This window comes from Aspergillus pseudonomiae (assembly GCF_009193645.1).
Source record: "Aspergillus pseudonomiae strain CBS 119388 unplaced genomic scaffold BDV37scaffold_9, whole genome shotgun sequence".
In the NCBI taxonomy this organism is placed as follows: domain Eukaryota; kingdom Fungi; phylum Ascomycota; class Eurotiomycetes; order Eurotiales; family Aspergillaceae; genus Aspergillus; species Aspergillus pseudonomiae.
In genome coordinates, this window is record NW_022476001.1 from 513974 (window position 1) to 530743 (window position 16770).

Consider the following 16770-nt stretch of genomic DNA (forward strand, 5'->3'; position numbering starts at 1 on the left):
ACCTTTTTTCTTCTGGTTGGTGAAACGAGGCGAATCTGCAGGGCTACAATCAAATTCCGATTGGTAAAAAGATTTCGGGGTGCTGCGGTCTGCAAAGGCAGGAAGCATATAGATAAGGCTTCCTGACCACAGGAGCTGGAAATCGCTCTATATGTTCAATAGATTATCAATTGATCATTGCTCCAGTTTCGAAAAAAGATAAACGCCTCCAGGAATATCAGGAAGGATGCTGGACGGTTTCGAACCAGTTGTGAGGTTTCTTGCACAGTACCAAGGTGATGACTATGTGAAAGGATGGGCCAAACTGTGGGATAAGGGCGACTGCCTTGACTGGGATAAAGGGTTTCCCAACCCAGCATTAGAAGATACACTTATCCAGCGCCGCTTGATTATCGGTGATCCTCTACTCGAGGATGCTGAGGGAAACCAGTATAGGCGAAAGGCACTGGTTCCTGGATGTGGTCGAGGCGTGGATGTCCTCCTTCTGGCCAGCTTTGGCTATGACGCCTATGGCCTGGAGTATAGTCATTCTGCTGTCGAGACCTGCAAGAAGGAGGCATCCGAAACAGGCGGCAGATATCCTATCAGAAATCCAGAATTCGGAAGAGGCAGCGTCACATTTGTGCAGGGCGACTTCTTCGGTGATGCTTGGTTGGATGCCCTGGGTCTACAGCGATATGCCTTTGATCTGGTGTATGATCACTCGGTAAGTAGGCCCTTCCGGCTATTAGTTTGTACAGTGTCTTGTTAGAAGCGTGGTTAGGGATCAAGTGTGCTCACTCTGCGTTTGGCAGTTTTTCTGTGCCCTGAATCCATCGCTCCGCCCCAGATGGGCTCTGAGACAAACTCAGCTTCTTGTCCCCGACGGCCATCTAGTCTGCCTCGAATATCCAAGGCACAGGGATCCCTCGGAAATGGGACCACCGTGGACTGCATCATCGGAAGATTACTGGAAGCACCTGACGCAGCCAGGAGAGGCTGGAGTCAGCTCCAAGGACACCCCGAATGACAACGGGCTTATACGGGTAGCACATTGGCAGCCGGACCGCACACACGAGAACGGAAAGGATGCCAGTGGTAATATTCAGGATCGCGTTGCCATTTGGTGTCGGCGCGACAAGGCTAGGGAAACGGTTTGCAAAGATTGCTGAGGCTAAGCCGCGGTGCTGCTGCCAAAACTCCAAGAAAAGATTGAAAATGTTGTATATGTATTAAAATATGTATATACCAGATATCATCTCGCTACTTTTTTTATATGACCCGAAATTGTGTATGACTGCGCACTCACAGTAGGCTCCTCAGAACCGAGGTCTGCTCCAAGACAGCCCGCCGACTGGTGCCGCCGACAGCATCCTTCAGCTCCACTGCACGCTCATAATCCAGACAGGCGTTCACATCGTCATCGAAGCGAGCATCAACTGTCTTCAGTTGCTCGAGGGAAAGTGTATCCATGGGCACGCTGGTCTTCTCCGCCAGGGCAACAACGCGGCCAGAGATGTGGTGGCCCTCACGGAATGGGACGCCTTTGCGAACCAGGTAGTCGGCAATTTCGGTAGCGAGCATTTCCGGGGCCAAGGCAGCCGTCATCTTCTCGGGAATAACGGTAAGAGTCGAGAGCACTCCAGTGGCGATCTGGATGCTGTCGCTGACAGTCTTGATGTGATCAAGAAGGGGTTCAATGCTCTCCTGCAAATCCTTGTTGTAGGTAGTGGGAAGACCCTTGATCGTCATCATCAGACCGGCCATTTGACCAAAGGCTCGACCGGCCTTTCCGCGCAGAAGCTCCAGGCTGTCTGGTTTTTTGTTAGTGATCATTTTATTTGATGAGACATGAGGAACGAAGGGTATTAGACTCACCTGCATTCTTCTTCTGAGGCATCAACGATGAACCGGTGGAGTAAGCATCGGACAAGCGGACAAAGCCGAATTCCAAGCTGCTGTAGATGATCAGATCCTCGGCCCAGCGAGAGATCTTGAGCATGAATGAGCTACCCCACTGCATTGTCTCCATGGCGAAGTCACGGTCGGCGACAGTGTTCATCGAGTTGTACAGCAGACCTTCGAAGCCCAGCTCCTTGGCCATTGCCTCACGGTCGATGTTGAAAGGGTTGCCTGCAAGGGCACCGGTACCGAGGGGGCTGCGGTTGACACGCTTGGTGACTTCACGCAGGCGCTGCAGCTCGCTGGCAAAAGCCGTGGCGTGCGACAAAATCCAGTGGCTCCATCGGACTGGCTGGGCCTTTTGCAAATGGGTATAACCTGGCATGAGGTAGTCGAGCTCAGCCTCTGCACGAGAAATTGAGACCTTGATGAGGTCGCACAGGATGCTGTCTAGCCTGCGCAGCTCATCCCGCAACCACAACCGCATGTCAGTCGCAACTTGTTCGTTGCGGGAGCGACCGGTGTGCAGCTTGCCTCCAATCTCCTTGCCAATGATTTCTGATAGTCGACGCTCATTTGCAGTGTGGATGTCTTCATCGTTCTCCTTGACGGCGAAGGTATTGGTGCTCCATTCCTCGGCTATCTGCTTGAAGCCACGCTCGATCTCGGAGAACTCTTGCTCCGTGAGGATACCGGTCTTCACGTTGGCTCGGGCAAAAGCAATGGAGCCGGCAATATCTTGTTTCCAAAAGATGCGGTCATAGGGAAGGGACTGGTTGTATTGAACCATGAGGGGGTCGAGGCCCTCTGATGACACTCGGCATTAGTATCTCAAACTAAAGTACAGTGGACAGTTTAATAGGAGACGGGGTGTACTCACGGGTGAATCGACCTCCCCAGAGCATATTCTCAGCGACAGCTTTAGGACCGCTCATTTTGTATCTTGGTGACAGAAGGTTGGGGAAAATTGAAAGAAGGAAAGAAGCAATTGATGGAAACGGGACTTTATCTCGGAAGTTCCTTTAGACGATGATTCATCCAATGATTCACAGCGGGGTTGCGACATCGGGGACCTAGCCCGTATCTGGGAAAGTGTGTGGGCTATACCCGAAGAGGAAGGTAGGCGTCGAGTCATCCTTGTTTGAGGGCCAACAAGAGTCTCATGAACAAACATTCTTGAAAAGAGCATATAATACCTGTCGCAGATGGTATAAAAACAGTGAAGTTATGATGCTACTATATTGGTCCACTCCGACTCACACATATACCTTTCAAGGAAAAGAAGTGTCAATTTCTCTACATACTGATAGATATGATCTCGCGGTCGGCCTGAAAATCTCGCTACTGTGTATATATATTTTCGCTGCATGCTGCAGCCCCCCATCAAACCACCACTTGTCAGTGCATCTAGCTTCATAACATGGAATCTAACACAAAAGACATTATCTATACAAAAAATATGTTGTTCTCGTTACTAGTACAGGCTACACACTGCCCTACCAATGCCCAATCTACATATCGTATTCAACTACAGTCCACGTACATGTCCATCCAATCTCACCACCCAGCTTTTCCATCACTCGACGACTAGCGATATTGCTTTCCAACACATTGGCGTGGACCCAAGCCTCACCAGCCTCTCCGTAGTTTCGCCAGATGCCACCCTCGGCCATCCCTTGTCGCATAGCTTCCTTGGAGACATGTGAGGCAAGTCCCTGGCCCCGGTACTCTGGTTCAACATGCAGGGTTGCCAAGCTGCCATCAGTACCCAGAAAGGCCCACGCGATGGGCATTTCTCCGAGTGGAGCCCGGTTCGGTGAGCTTTCAGCTGCATCTGAGCTGTCAGACAAATGTGGCTGGAGCTGAGTCTTACGATCGGAGTAAATAGTCACTCCCGGGAGCTTGGTTAAGGTTCCACGTGAACGTGGAACATTGGTGCGAAACCGTATCAGGTCGTACTGATGTGGTTGTACCCCGATTCGGCCTTCCCTGTCGGGGAAGCGAAAGCCATCTGGAAGTGGGGCTGGGGCGCTGTCAGGGCTGTCAAAGCTGTCAGAGCTATCTATGACAGAATTTTGGCCCCTAAATAGGTACTTGACATATGGAGGATTATCGAAGCGGTGAACCCGAAGGCCTGGGACAGGCTCCGAATGAGTATAATCCCCCGAGGCACTTAGTAAGGAAAATAGTCCCGTATGTAGATTGCCAATTAGGAAAGCCTGAGGGGGCGGCGCAGGGATCAAACCCGAGTGTTTGGAAGCGGGATCCTGGCCCAGATTGTTGGGAATAGGGGAAGATCCGGTAGATTGGATAGATGACAAATACTCTGGTAGCAGGTATGCCTTGACATAGGATAGTAGAGCCAATAGTTGTGCACGAGCCAGCTCCAGAGACTGGCCGGAATCTCGCAGAATAGAGACAAATTGGCATTCAACGACAGGAGACGTCGCCTGGGCTTCGAGGCTCGAGTAGATCACGATCTGTGTTTCGCGACCAGCGAAGAGATCCACATATGCAGCCAGCCACGGAGAGGTTGGCGCATCTGCCCCTGAAAACGTCGTCAGAATCTTAGCAGTAGATGAAGGATACGCTAGACCATGCTGGAGGCGCCGTAGCAACGGAATCGAATAAGGTAACTGGGCCTTCAGCAAAGGAATTAGCGCGTGCGGATCATAGTCGACGATAGGAGACGCCGATGAAAGCCTTGAGGGATCCATCAGAGGCATATGACAGCGGAGATATTATTAGCTTCAGGGAACTGTATTTCCGGGCGAAGCGAGAGGCTCCATGCTTCAAACCGTCCAAGCTCCTGACCGGAGTGCCCGTTGATCATTATAAACTGCATCGTAAGCGATTGCGCGAAGGAATGAGTCAAACTATTCATGTTAGTGATTTTACTTCAAATGGTATAGTGAGGGAGGGAGTATTTGTCATGGCAGCTAAGATCATCAACTTGACAGCACCCCATGCCGAAAGCGGGAAGGCGTGGCTCCGGAGCTCCCGTCCTGTCGGAGAGACCGACTTGTGGCGGTGCGCACCACTGACACTGCTGTGTACTTGATCTTCGCGTTCGTCTCTTTTCTTTAATCCCGGCTTAGTCTCGCGTTTTATTCCCTTCTATTAATTGGACGCTAACCGAGAAATGATGGATACCCCGTTGACACGTCAAATGTCAACTATAAGAGATTGATTCATCTAAGGCTTTACCGATATAAGGGCATTGTTGGGAAGATTTCCAATGCGCTAATGCATGTGTTTTTGGCCATGTGCCCCAACCTTCCGCGGATTCATGCTGAGAACAATCTAGAAAACCATCCATACAGGTTGATGCATATGATAGATCATTTTCTTTATTTATTAAAAATTTTTTGTTTTCTGAAAATTTTATCCAAACCCACCCTGGTCAGTCTCATCTACGGAGTACAGAGGATCCCGAGGTTTCAGGATCCGAAGCGGCGCTAAAATGCAATCAATATAAATTAAATTCGCACGCTAAAAATAAGCCCGATTTTAGGCTGGTAATCAACACCAAAAAAAGAAAAACGAAAAAAAAAAAATTGGGAAAATGGAGAAAGGTGATGATATGACCAAAGAAATTAAATGAAGGAATGACAAATATCATCAGGTTCATAGCTCGTCGCTTCATCAGACCAGTTCACCATGGACTTCGCGATCCTACCATCCAATCTTCCATTGCTAGCCACTCACTCCACCGTGATTCGGCGATTCGTAGTTCCTCCTCAGTAGCTTCACGAAGGGGCCGGAGAAATGGTGTTTGTTCGTCGGGAAGCATGTCATATGCCGCTTTGGTCGATGTCCACCCTCCACTCTTGGCAGTAAACAAGTAATTGATCCGCTCCTGTTTGCAAACACACCCGACTCCCGCCTGCCAGTCATTGCCAAAAAATGCCTGCAAGATTGATGGAGTATCATATCCAGTCACGATGAGACGTCGGATAAATGGCCTCAATGAAGGAGCATTATAGGTTCCTTCCACTCCGGGGTCTATGTTTTGGGGTGTTGGAAGCCCGTTGACTGGCGCGGCGGATCGCTGATATGGAAGCCGAATGTTGATAAAAGCGGCCAATGATTGCACCTGAGGCGAGTGTTGTCCTTGGCTGAGAAAATGTTGCATGCAAGCCCAGTACCGGGGGTACCATTCATTGAGATCCACTTGAGAGAATTCCGCATCCACAGGGGGTTCTTCCGTGGGGGTGAGCATCCTCTGATTTGGGCTCACATCGTATCCATAAGGACTTTCGGAGACACAGACGGCAGGTGCTTGCCCAAGTCTATTGCATTCGGAATCCAGATCGATCGATTCTGCCAGGGAACCAGATCTTAGAGAAAGCCCATCATGAGAGTCGCGCAAGCCATTGGGGTGTTTCTTACTAGGGGAATGATAAGCGATAGATGCCAGGGGAGAGGACTCGTGTATTTCCATACATGGAGAACTTTCCCAGCATTCTCTTCCAGAACCCTGAACGTCCATTGTTATGGCTGGCTTGAAGCATGTACGGCAATGGGCAGAAGTTTGAAGTATAAGACAGGAGAGGCCGAAGCGCAATGAAAAACAAAGTCAATGGAGTGTTAATAGTTATATTCAAACTGTAGTCTGGGGTATCTGGACAAGACAGCAAGGGAGAGAGGAAACGGTAGAATTTATGTTTCTTTCACGATGGATCGTCCATGTCGGCCAAAGGGAGAAGCACGGGCACCCCGAAAGACAAATTCGGCAGATATGGAGAAGATAGAGTAAAGAACGACCCAAAATGGGTTCATCTGTGGTATGAACATGGTCGCCATAAGCTTTAGCCCTGGCAGAGTGGAGCTCATATTGAGGATCTGAGGCTATCCCCCATCGTGCTATTGGAAAAAATGGGTCAAGCCACATATAGCTCTAGCCACATATGTCAAGCCACACCAGCCCTAGTACGTGGCTGAGTCGGTCTGGACGTGGCTGTGCTCTCCTAGCTCTCCTAGTCTTCACCGATGCGGAGCCCCCTACCTGCCCTAAGACGCTAAGGCCTCACCAACATACCAATCCCTAGTGCTTTAGTCTCGATAGTCTTACTCCATGTAGTAAGCGGATCAATGCGAGCATTGCGGTTGGCGATTAGTTATCGCTAGACTAATTGATTATTGAGCCCTCTGAACCCGGCGACCTGGAAACCCCGATGGCACTAAGGAAAAAGATTTGGAAGAGTTTTTTAACTAGTGAGGGTTGATCCTTGTCGGCTCATCAACAATAGCTCAGCAGCCTCAGCTAGTCGGGTCCAGGGCAATGGTTACTAGGGCGTCGTTACGAATGACATTGACGGTTGACAATGGGACTCTATCCATGCGAGGTACGGGACCAACGCTCCTACCCAATGTGGGATCAAGCGAAACGGGGCTCCTTGAGTGTCAATGTCAATGTCAATAGTGGATGCCACACGGCCTGGAGCAGATGTGACAGCTCCCTTGTGGGCATCCTCTGTTGTGCTACAGCGGTCAGGAGTCGCTTGCTGTCGTGTCACCAACACATACCTGCATCTCCACACATGGTGTCCGGGTCGCACCTACATTTGGGGTAACACAGGAGGTGATAGCGCGTGGGCATTCCCTGATTTTCATATTTTGCTTGAGGAACAGCGTCTTGTACAACGTGGTGAGGGTGAACATGACCTCACTGGACGCAAGGGCGAGATTCAGTGAGAAGCGAAATGGAGTATGTCGGCCTGTCGATCCAGGCGGCCCTCCATTCGTGTCGGGGCAAGTCTAACCCGATTAGTATACCACTACTATTGGTGACCATGTCAAGTGACTAACGAGAATGAGCTTAGCTGTTCAAGAGGGGACTCCCGATATAGTTTAGACCCAATTCAGGGACAGAAGTCTGTGTACCTGACGGGTGGGTCGACCGAATGCACCCGAGATTTGTGAGTGGCCGATCACAAGCACCCCGGTTCCCTGGGTTCAGCACGCCTAACATGCTTTGTAGATACGAGGGTCGGCTAAGGCCGCTACCTACTAAGTAACCTAACAACCAAGTGAGTAATTGATTGCGAATGAGTTGTATCGTTTCCGGCCATGATTGGTTCCCGCCCCTTGTAAGTGGATCCACTCCCCTCATTTTCATTAGCTATCTCGTGAACTGGCTAATGCACCTTTCATGATGAGATCATGACTTTTAATTTTCTTGATCTAATTTTCTAAATTCAAATCATTTTAGGCGATTTGACCCATCATGAGGCTATGAGCACGCGAATTCAGGATCGGAGATGGCGCTAATCAGGGAAAAAAAGAAATTTGTCGAATTGAAATTAGTAGTCTAGCCATGTCTATCGATCATCGGTGGATTCGATGCCATGCACTCCATCAATCCCCACCCTTGTCAGTGTGTGGCTGACTGCCTCCACGATTGCATTGCTCGTTATAAAGACTTCAAGGCTTCTCTCTTTGTTACCCATCACACTCGTCTCAAAAGCTAAATCAACTCTGAAGATCCAAGATCAAGATCTATATCAAAGATTAAAAGATCACCACCATCCCTCAACAGACCATTGATCGTTCTACCCAAACCTACGACCTCTCTTCCTCCCCGAACCTTCAATCACGATGTGTTACAAGACCAACTACGAGCCTTACGTGAGTGCAACCTTCCCCATGACCATGATTCACGCAAACAATAACTAATGACACTACAGAGGAGTCAAAGCCTGGATATGAAGGAAGACCTTTCTTTGGAGGAACTTCTCTATCCGTTGGGAGATCTCTATCCACACGTCGTGGCCCTTCAACTACAATCCGAGGACAACCCATGGTCCAAGAACTTCCCTGGCTATTCAGATGTCAGTTATTGGACTGAAGTTTCTTCGTCACGGCCACCTTCGGAGACTTCTTCGAAGCACACGACATGCAGGTACAGCAGCGGTGAGTCTTCTCTTGTCCTCCAAATGTTACCTGTCACTTTTGCTAATCCTGATGAACTGCAGACTCCACAGCCTCCAGATTTGTCACCCGCATCCGGCGACTTCTCAGCCGAGATGAGTTGCGCCGACGCTCGAGAGCTTAAACTTGTCTTGACCGAAAGATCTTTGACCTCTCATTTGTCACTTTTCTTCACTACATCGTCGATCGATTCGATTTCCATTCCATTACTTGCATTTGTATTTTCTATTTTCTGTTGAACCGCAGCAAGCGAATACCCTCCTGTCTAATGTTTCATTTGTGATATTGAAAGCATGCTGAAGATCGCCGACGATCTTGAACTCTAACTCACCGACTCTCTGTCCCTCCCTCTCTGTCTCTTCCTCCCCCGCCTCTACCCCTCTACCTCTACCTATCCCTCTTTGTTCTTTTCCCTCTCAGCTCACACTTATCACTCCTTGTTTGATACATAATGCTTCTTTTCTTTTCTTTTTCTTTTCAGCAATTTAGATTAGCAAGGCGTTCATTGGGCAAGCATATGCAAGGGTGAAACAGGGGCATCACTTATCATCATCAATTCAACGACTTTGCAAAGGGGCCAGATTGGTGGCACCAATAATTCATACATCATTCAGATCACTGTTTAGCTTCCCGTCTTCTGAGATAAAGAAAGTAAGGCCAAAAGTAGATCGAAGCCATGACATGCCACGCTTTGTACAGTAGATATTGTTAGATTCGGATGTTATTGAGGATCTTGTCTGTTTGTAATGCTGTTCGTATGAAAATCCTTGCCTTCCCGTCCAACAGGTATATCAAGAGTATGCATACAAAGATACAGCCCATAATGGGCCGTCATGGAACCCCACAGTGTGAAGCTACAATACTAGTAGTACTAGTACATTACAATATGGAGAGTGCAATTTGGTATACTAAGAGCTAAAACCCCCCAGAAAAACAGGCAAACAAAAACAGAACCGATCACGTCGAACAACTTCCCTCTGTCGGCTCCTTGTAGATCAAGACATGAACTGTGGGGAGCTCAAACTCCACCAATATACGTTTAACTTGCTCTACCACCGGGCTCCAGTTTCGTTGACGTTCTCTCTCCACCGCTATCATCACTGTAGGTCGGCTATTTTGACGTGATTCATTATCGCTGACGCGATAGCTGCCTACGGATATAAATCCGGCTGTATCCAAGCGGCCCATGATTGCCTTTATAACAGCCGAGTGCTTGCTGAATAGCTCATCTGTCTCCTTGCAAGGAGATATATAGGGGCGCCATGCGTCATAGATAGTGGGGAAGTCGTCGTCGTCGTCCAATCTCGGGAACATGGCCACAGACGCGGGTGTTGAGATGGAGACTGGATTGTTTGAGGCTTGCTCCATTGTGATCAGATCGGTGGATGGTGTTGTGTATCTATTCGGTTGTCAGTTCTATAGAGCACATGACTTGGCATTGAATCAAAAAAAGGGAGTTGATGATAATATCTGTCTTAACAAAAACATGTTTTATACACCTCGTACATGAGTGCTTACCTGTGGAACTAGCGATTTAGCTAGAGTAGTCTGTATTGATTAGACGCACTGCGGAGTATATCTCGAACACAGCAAAAGAGATATGAGCCTGACTCATAACGAGCTAGCAACCCTGAGGGGACAAGTGCCTTATATAGACAAGAGATGGTAATTATCTCATGATGCTGTAATGGTTCTTTGTTGAGTATTCTTGTCCATGATAAAGAAACCTAAGTGGGTCTTTGGCTGTGAATAAACCAAGCTTTGTCTGCTTTCAGTGAAAGACAATAAGCATGGCTAACAATGAGATATGAGACATTATATCCGGTACCCGCTGCGAGACATGCCACAACTTCAATTTATCAACAACAGGGCCCTTCCTTGGAAATTATTACATTTCTATGGACAAAATGGCACCGGAACATAAAGATGCACCCGGTGAAAGATCCAGTGTCTAGGGAAGAAGTCTTACAAGAATTGTGACGCCACCTAGCCCCTGAACTAAGGAACAGGGTGAATATAACAAAACCATAAGTTTGAATTCAACCAGCACAAACAATCAAATATAAGGTTATTATAAGTTCTCCATATAGTTCGTCAATTAACTATACTCCATAGATTGGGGGAGTAGGATTATATAATCTATATTTAGAGATCACTAACCAGGACAGGACTAGTGTAAAGTTAATTGACAATGGATTTCGCTGGCCTCGAGTTCAAGGCTCTTATCCATCATGATTATGCTAACTGGTTTAAGTCCGATACGAGCATTGCCGCCTTATCACATCCAAGCCACCCCAGAAGGCACCCGGATTCGATCCCCTGATATACAGGACATGGTCGCTATCACTGTACAGTGAACTTCGTCCCGACCAAGGGCGATCCAAAAAAAAAAAAAAGTGCCCACCCCAGATCTCCGACCGTATCCCCTTGAACCCGCTACCCCGGGAGCCTAAACCAGAACCATGGCAAGGTATTCCAATCTCGACAATCACGATTACACCGACGACGACTCTTCAGACGACGGTCTACATTCTTTCAACGATAACAACAACAATGCCCCATCCTACCGTCTCACCAAATACACCCGCCCGTTAATCGACTACGTCCGAAACGAGTGGCAAACCAACCCCAAATATGCCTCCCTTCCCCTAACAAACGGCGACACCTCCAACTGCCCGCGCTGGGTCCAGCTGCTCGGCTCCATCGTAACGGCACCCCGCTTCCGCCGGTATGTCGTGGTCTATACGACGGTTCTGATCTCCTGCTGGACCGTGTGGAAGTTCATCGTCTCGCCGCGGCTGGAGGAGCATGCGGCGATTCTTCGCGCACTGGATCCGCAGACGAAGGAGGAAGTGGGCGGGTGGTTTGGGGCGAATGCGTTACCCAGGTTTGATAATCTGGTTCAGTTGAGGACGCTGGAGCCGTCGCTATTACCTGGGGAGGTGGCATCGGAGTCCGATCCGCATGGCGGGAGGAGGTTGATTTTCATCGGTGATGTGCATGGTTGCAAGGATGAGTGTGCGTATATTACCTACACCCGTACGCCGCAATATCGCTCACTGCATACTAACGTTGTTTTGTCTCGGATCCTACAGTGGAAAGACTACTAGAAGAGACATCCTTCAACTCAGACACCGACCATCTAATCTTTACCGGCGATCTGATCACCAAGGGTCCCGATAGCTTGGGCGTCGTCGACCTAGCCCGCAACTACTCCGCTTCCTGTGTCCGCGGCAATAACGAAGATAAGGTCCTCAGCCTCCGCCACAACATGATCGCCGCCAACACCATGAACGACGAATTCTTGGACAACGCGAACATGCACAGGGGAAAGTACACAAAGGAGCGCCAAGTGGCACGACAGCTGAACGAAGAGCAGGCCGATTGGCTCGATACTTGTCCGGTCGTTCTGAACGTGGGCCAGATCAGGGGCATGGGACAGGTTGTTGTGGCCCATGCGGGATTGGTTCCGGGGGTGGATCTCGACAAACAAGATCCGTATAGTGTCATGAATATGAGGACTGTTGATTTGGATACGCATGTGCCGAGTTCTTCGGGGAAGGGCACGAAGTGGACGAAGGTGAGTTCCTCCCTCTCTGTTTTTTTTGCATGTATGCAACCGTCTTTACGGTCCAGGGCTAATGAATATACCAGTTATTCAACAAGCACCAGTCGCTTCTCTCCGATAGTCTCCATGAGACCTTCGAAGATCCCGAGTCGATGCTTACGACCGTCATCTACGGCCACGATTCCCAGTCGTCGCTTTCTCTCAAGACCTACACCAAGGGTCTCGACACTGGCTGCTTTAAAGGTGGAAAATTGACGGCGCTGGTCGTGAGTGACGGTGGAGAGCAGAAGATCGTGCAGGTGAGGTGTAACGACCATACTAAAGAGTGAGGGGTCAGCGTGAACCTCCTCTTGGCTTCTCAATTTGCGTTTCCGTTCTCCGCTGGCATGGGGAAAGCGTGTGATTTTGAATATAAAGCATGCTCGGTGTTACGGCGCTTTATGATGAATAGGGTCACTTTTAGGGCATTGTCATGTTTTGATGGACTTAAGAATACTTGTACCACCTCTGCACTAAGTATATACCGGCCCGCTATAGATAGTTCACCTTGGTGAACATCACCTATGCGGGCCATGACAGTATTATATACATTCTATATATACGGAATAATACGAAAGAGTCCTGTGAAAAGACAACCCAAGGCTCTTCAGGGATTCCCAGAATTATTCCACACCCCATCGACCTCCCAAACAACGGGCTTCGTAAAATCTTCATACCAGAGCCCACCAAGCGCATTCATCTTGACATGTCCGAACCGGAAATACTCCGGCTCATTAGCCTTGAGCCGCGTCCAATTGAAGGATTCCACAGAGCCATTATCCGACTTGAAAGCCTGAAACCGCTCAACATCATTCACCAACACGCTGATCCCATCCGCATCCTCGGCGACATTCGGAAACTGGAATACGATGTTCTGAGCCGAAGGGATCAACGGGGCCCCGATTACGGGGAGGATACTTCCCAGCTCCGCGCCGTTGAGCAGAGCAGCTGCTGTCTGGAGGATGCTGTCGAAGCCCCATCTTGCGATGCCGTTAATGAACAGACCGACCAGGAGGCCTTGGTACAGGAGACTGGGTCTAGTTTGGATGGTTGTACCGGGGAGGAACAGTAGACTGAGGATGTAGTGGTGGATTCGGAGGTTCATGTTTGGTACGATGAGAAGGGCGACGATGCCGCAGGCCATGATGCCGTATATAGACAGCATTCGGGGGAGTCTGCCCTCATTGCGGAAGGCGAGGGCTTGGGTTAGCACGATGGCGATCAGGAGAGTGACGATGATGATCAGCGCGGGGATGGCACCTGGCTGCTGTTGGATGTCGTGGGGTGTCAGACGGGAGATGGGGATCTTGTCGAATGTGTCGTTGTTGAGGGCTCCCACCCAACACGGGCCCAGCCAGAGAACGGTCTTGTCCCAGTGGGCGTCCAAGTCTTTAAGCGTGTGCCGGACGCAGAAATAGTACATTGCAAATCCCACAAAGGCACAGGGGAGAAATCGGCCCAGTGCGGTCGATACCACCTCGTAGAAATCTGGGGAGTAAGGTGGATCAGACGAAAGAGCTACTTGGAAGTAGACGATGAGGTATATAGAAGCGTAGAAAGCTGCAGGCGACGTGGTGAATAGCGATAGTATAGCAGATACTATCAGGGAGAAGGTGAACAGCGGCCACCGGATATCTTGGCAGCTAACGTTGCCCTCGTCGGACGTCTCGCCGCTACCAAAGGTGAAAGAGAGTGGAAAGTTAGACGGGAAACCTATGCTTGAGATTCCGTTCTTCTCGATGGATACAAAGCCGGAGTACTCGCCCGTCCGACGGAGAACGCCGCAACCACCCTTCTGGTCGCTGATGAGTCCAGCGTGTAGGGCTGCTGGGCAAATCGCCGAGTCTCCACGATATATCCCGAAGTTGTTACTTCCAGAGCTCTCCGTACCACCTCCGATAACGAGGCTCTTGTAATTGATTTCTTCTGGGCCTACATAGTACGGTTCAAGCACGATCGTGGAGGCACAACCTGCAGGGCAGCGGAATGCAAACCCTCCTTTATCAAAGGGACGACAGTCATCGCCATTGATTCCACAATTAGTAGCGTTCGACCTGCCATGATAAGTAGATGAGTATACAGAAAAAGGCCCAGACGAGGAAGAAATCAGTCGACGTTACCATACCACAGTCCGCCATAACATGGGAGTTTTACAGGTTTTCCATAGCCCGGAATCTCTTGGGCCGAGATGGAATAATGCAAAGTTTCTATAAACACAGCGCCCCAAACACCCAGGCAAAGCAGAAGGAGCCAGACCTTAGCGCTCTTGCTAGGAAAGTAGCGCTCCACGAGCCGGCCAGGAGCGGTTTGCCATCGACGAAGCCAAGGATTGATCAGATATCTGCGCGGCGGTGATGGTCCTTTAATCCAAGAGGAGATCTTAGAGAGATAGCACGAGAATCGACCCGATTCTTGATCAGGGCGCAAACGTGGGCTTGAGGTTGGCAGTAGCGGTTCGTCGGTGCCCTGAAAATGGTCGTCGGCGTGTACGGAGTCAGTACTTGGCCGTGTGACGATCACAAATGGGCTGTTCCCTGACAGATCCTCGTGAGCCAGAATATGCATCGGATGCTCTTCCGAGACCGGGAAACGCTTCTCAGGGGAAGAGGATCTGGACCTGGATCCCCCTCTAGGTGTCTGGTCCGAATGCATTTTTGGCAACATAAGCCATGGATGAGTGGAAGGTGAACCGCGGGAAAGAGAAAACTCCTGAAGGAATACCAATTCGGCCCCTTTAAATGAACTTAGTCATCGGCTCACTCAACGTGGCTTCAACTCCTTCACGAGTTGGACGTTAGTATAGAATTTTACCTGGGGATTTCTTGATAAATGTCTCAATCGTCAAGGGGAAGGCGGCAGCTTATTGGTTTTTTAGGTTTAAATTTAGCCCGCGATCCATTCTTAGCACCAGCTAGAGTCACGCTTTCCAGAATGCAACCGCGACCAAAATATCCTAGACACCTGAGAAACGAGGCATTGATATACTACACACATTAGATACTAGTATAAAGCCAAAGTAGACTTGCATTGCCAACTAAAGATTAAGAATCATGTTATAAACGTAACGAGCGATAATATTTGCCACCATCATGCCACATGAGCTCATCAACACACCGACTGGGTATCTGTATTAGTATTAATTGTAATTAAAGAGAATCATTAGGTCGTTTCCCGTGTCAATGGTCATGTATCTCGCTGATGGCGAGCCATGAATCTCAAGTGGAACTTAACGCGACTTTCACATGTGGCGGCGCTGTATTGCGCCAATGCTGAATCACGATGCGAAGTATCGTGTCAGGATCGGGGTATAAAGAGTGTCGTGTGGGTTGATAGATATCTCTCTTTGAATTACCGGTCTGATTTTCGCTGATAGCCGGCCATACCCAGGGCTGGTCGGGCAGCTGAGAAAACCAAACAATATTGTAAAGCATAGCTTTCCATATTTAGACAGCGGACCGCTTGAAGAAGCCACGGCGGTTGCTACTGATTAAAGGTAAGTTTCGTGCATGTGGCTAGGAACCATGATAGAAAACTTACACTCCGTCACTTGTAGTACCACGGACCCGGAAGGTGAACCAGATACCCTAAGAACAGACCCAGTCAGTATACGAGACTACCGCCATCGATGCAGAAGCGAGTACGAACCACGATCGCCGAAACGAGCCAGACGCAAGCCGAGATGAAGCTGAATGCCTCTGCGGCTTTCCACCGACCACACACGTCGTTATGAACAATACCGCCCCATGCCCAGATACTTCCGCAGTTAAATTTGTGGATAGCGTCGACGAGGATACCGAAGGCAGCGAACCAAGCGAGAGAGATAATGACATCAACTGTCAGAATATGTCAGCTATTGATTTCAATTTCGCTACGGCACAGCACGGCGGAGACATACAGGGCCACGAAAAGAAGCCGAACGAGAAAGGTATCAACCATATCAGGCCCAGTAGAATGGATAGACCGGCGACCACTTCTGTATAGATCCATCGTGCTTGAGGCCAAGCCTCAAGGTCATTCAACGAACCAAGGTAGTAACCGATGATGCCAGCGACGATCTAGATCAGATAATGTTAGTTTTCATTTCTCTTATCTCTCCCCTCATATTCGCTTCTCCTGTAGATGTGTATAGAGAACGTACCGCAGCGCAGATGATTTCCACTACGCGGAGAACGATCGACACGAGACGTGAGACGACGGGCATGATGAGAGTGTAATGTTTGAGTCTTGAATAGCGGTGTGGATGATGAGGTCAGAAATGCAGGTACAAAATGATGGTGCCTAAGACGGGCGTATGTGGAGTATAGATCCGAGAGGTATTACACTGTTACTCGGTAGTCTGCGAGGAGGAG

General features: G+C 49.3%; 7 protein-coding genes across 7 annotated transcripts; 3 read left to right on the forward strand and 4 right to left on the reverse strand.

The window, feature by feature from the left end:
- Positions 1-226: 226 nt before the first annotated feature.
- On the forward strand, positions 227-1484 carry BDV37DRAFT_297515 (S-adenosyl-L-methionine-dependent methyltransferase; the record flags this gene model as incomplete). Its single annotated transcript, XM_032090341.1, has 2 exons — positions 227-706; positions 795-1484. The coding sequence occupies 2 exons, from the start codon at positions 227-229 to the stop codon at positions 1149-1151; spliced, it is 837 nt and encodes a 278-aa protein (XP_031945214.1). The 3' UTR covers positions 1152-1484.
- BDV37DRAFT_224351 (argininosuccinate lyase ARG4) lies at positions 1048-3104 on the reverse strand. Its single transcript, XM_032080237.1, has 3 exons — positions 2762-3104; positions 1858-2688; positions 1048-1793 (listed from the first exon to the last, which is right to left on the reverse strand). The coding sequence occupies exons 1-3, from the start codon at positions 2814-2816 to the stop codon at positions 1285-1287; spliced, it is 1395 nt and encodes a 464-aa protein (XP_031945215.1). The 5' UTR covers positions 2817-3104; the 3' UTR covers positions 1048-1284.
- Positions 3105-3392: 288 nt separating this feature from the next.
- BDV37DRAFT_269017 (uncharacterized protein) lies at positions 3393-6373 on the reverse strand (the record flags this gene model as incomplete). Its single annotated transcript, XM_032084280.1, has 5 exons — positions 3393-4429; positions 4563-4690; positions 5276-5339; positions 5590-6204; positions 6274-6373. The coding sequence occupies 5 exons, from the start codon at positions 6371-6373 to the stop codon at positions 3393-3395; spliced, it is 1944 nt and encodes a 647-aa protein (XP_031945216.1).
- Positions 6374-7917: 1544 nt separating this feature from the next.
- BDV37DRAFT_240329 (uncharacterized protein) lies at positions 7918-8986 on the forward strand. The gene is made up of 4 exons (XM_032081067.1): positions 7918-7973; positions 8096-8511; positions 8571-8796; positions 8859-8986. The coding sequence occupies exons 2-4, from the start codon at positions 8482-8484 to the stop codon at positions 8936-8938; spliced, it is 336 nt and encodes a 111-aa protein (XP_031945217.1). The 5' UTR covers positions 7918-7973; positions 8096-8481; the 3' UTR covers positions 8939-8986.
- A 785-nt stretch (positions 8987-9771) lies between these two features.
- Positions 9772-10182, reverse strand: BDV37DRAFT_279680 (uncharacterized protein; the record flags this gene model as incomplete). Its single annotated transcript, XM_032086378.1, has 1 exon — positions 9772-10182. One exon carries the CDS (start codon positions 10180-10182, stop codon positions 9772-9774), a length of 411 nt encoding a protein of 136 aa, XP_031945218.1.
- Positions 10183-11276: 1094 nt separating this feature from the next.
- BDV37DRAFT_269019 (putative serine/threonine-protein phosphatase) lies at positions 11277-12711 on the forward strand (the record flags this gene model as incomplete). The annotated part of the gene is made up of 3 exons (XM_032084281.1): positions 11277-11832; positions 11910-12394; positions 12469-12711. The coding sequence occupies 3 exons, from the start codon at positions 11277-11279 to the stop codon at positions 12709-12711; spliced, it is 1284 nt and encodes a 427-aa protein (XP_031945219.1).
- A 317-nt stretch (positions 12712-13028) lies between these two features.
- BDV37DRAFT_269020 (uncharacterized protein) lies at positions 13029-16622 on the reverse strand (the record flags this gene model as incomplete). Its single annotated transcript, XM_032084282.1, has 3 exons — positions 13029-14475; positions 14547-15130; positions 16560-16622. The coding sequence occupies 3 exons, from the start codon at positions 16620-16622 to the stop codon at positions 13029-13031; spliced, it is 2094 nt and encodes a 697-aa protein (XP_031945220.1).
- Positions 16623-16770: the final 148 nt, after the last annotated feature.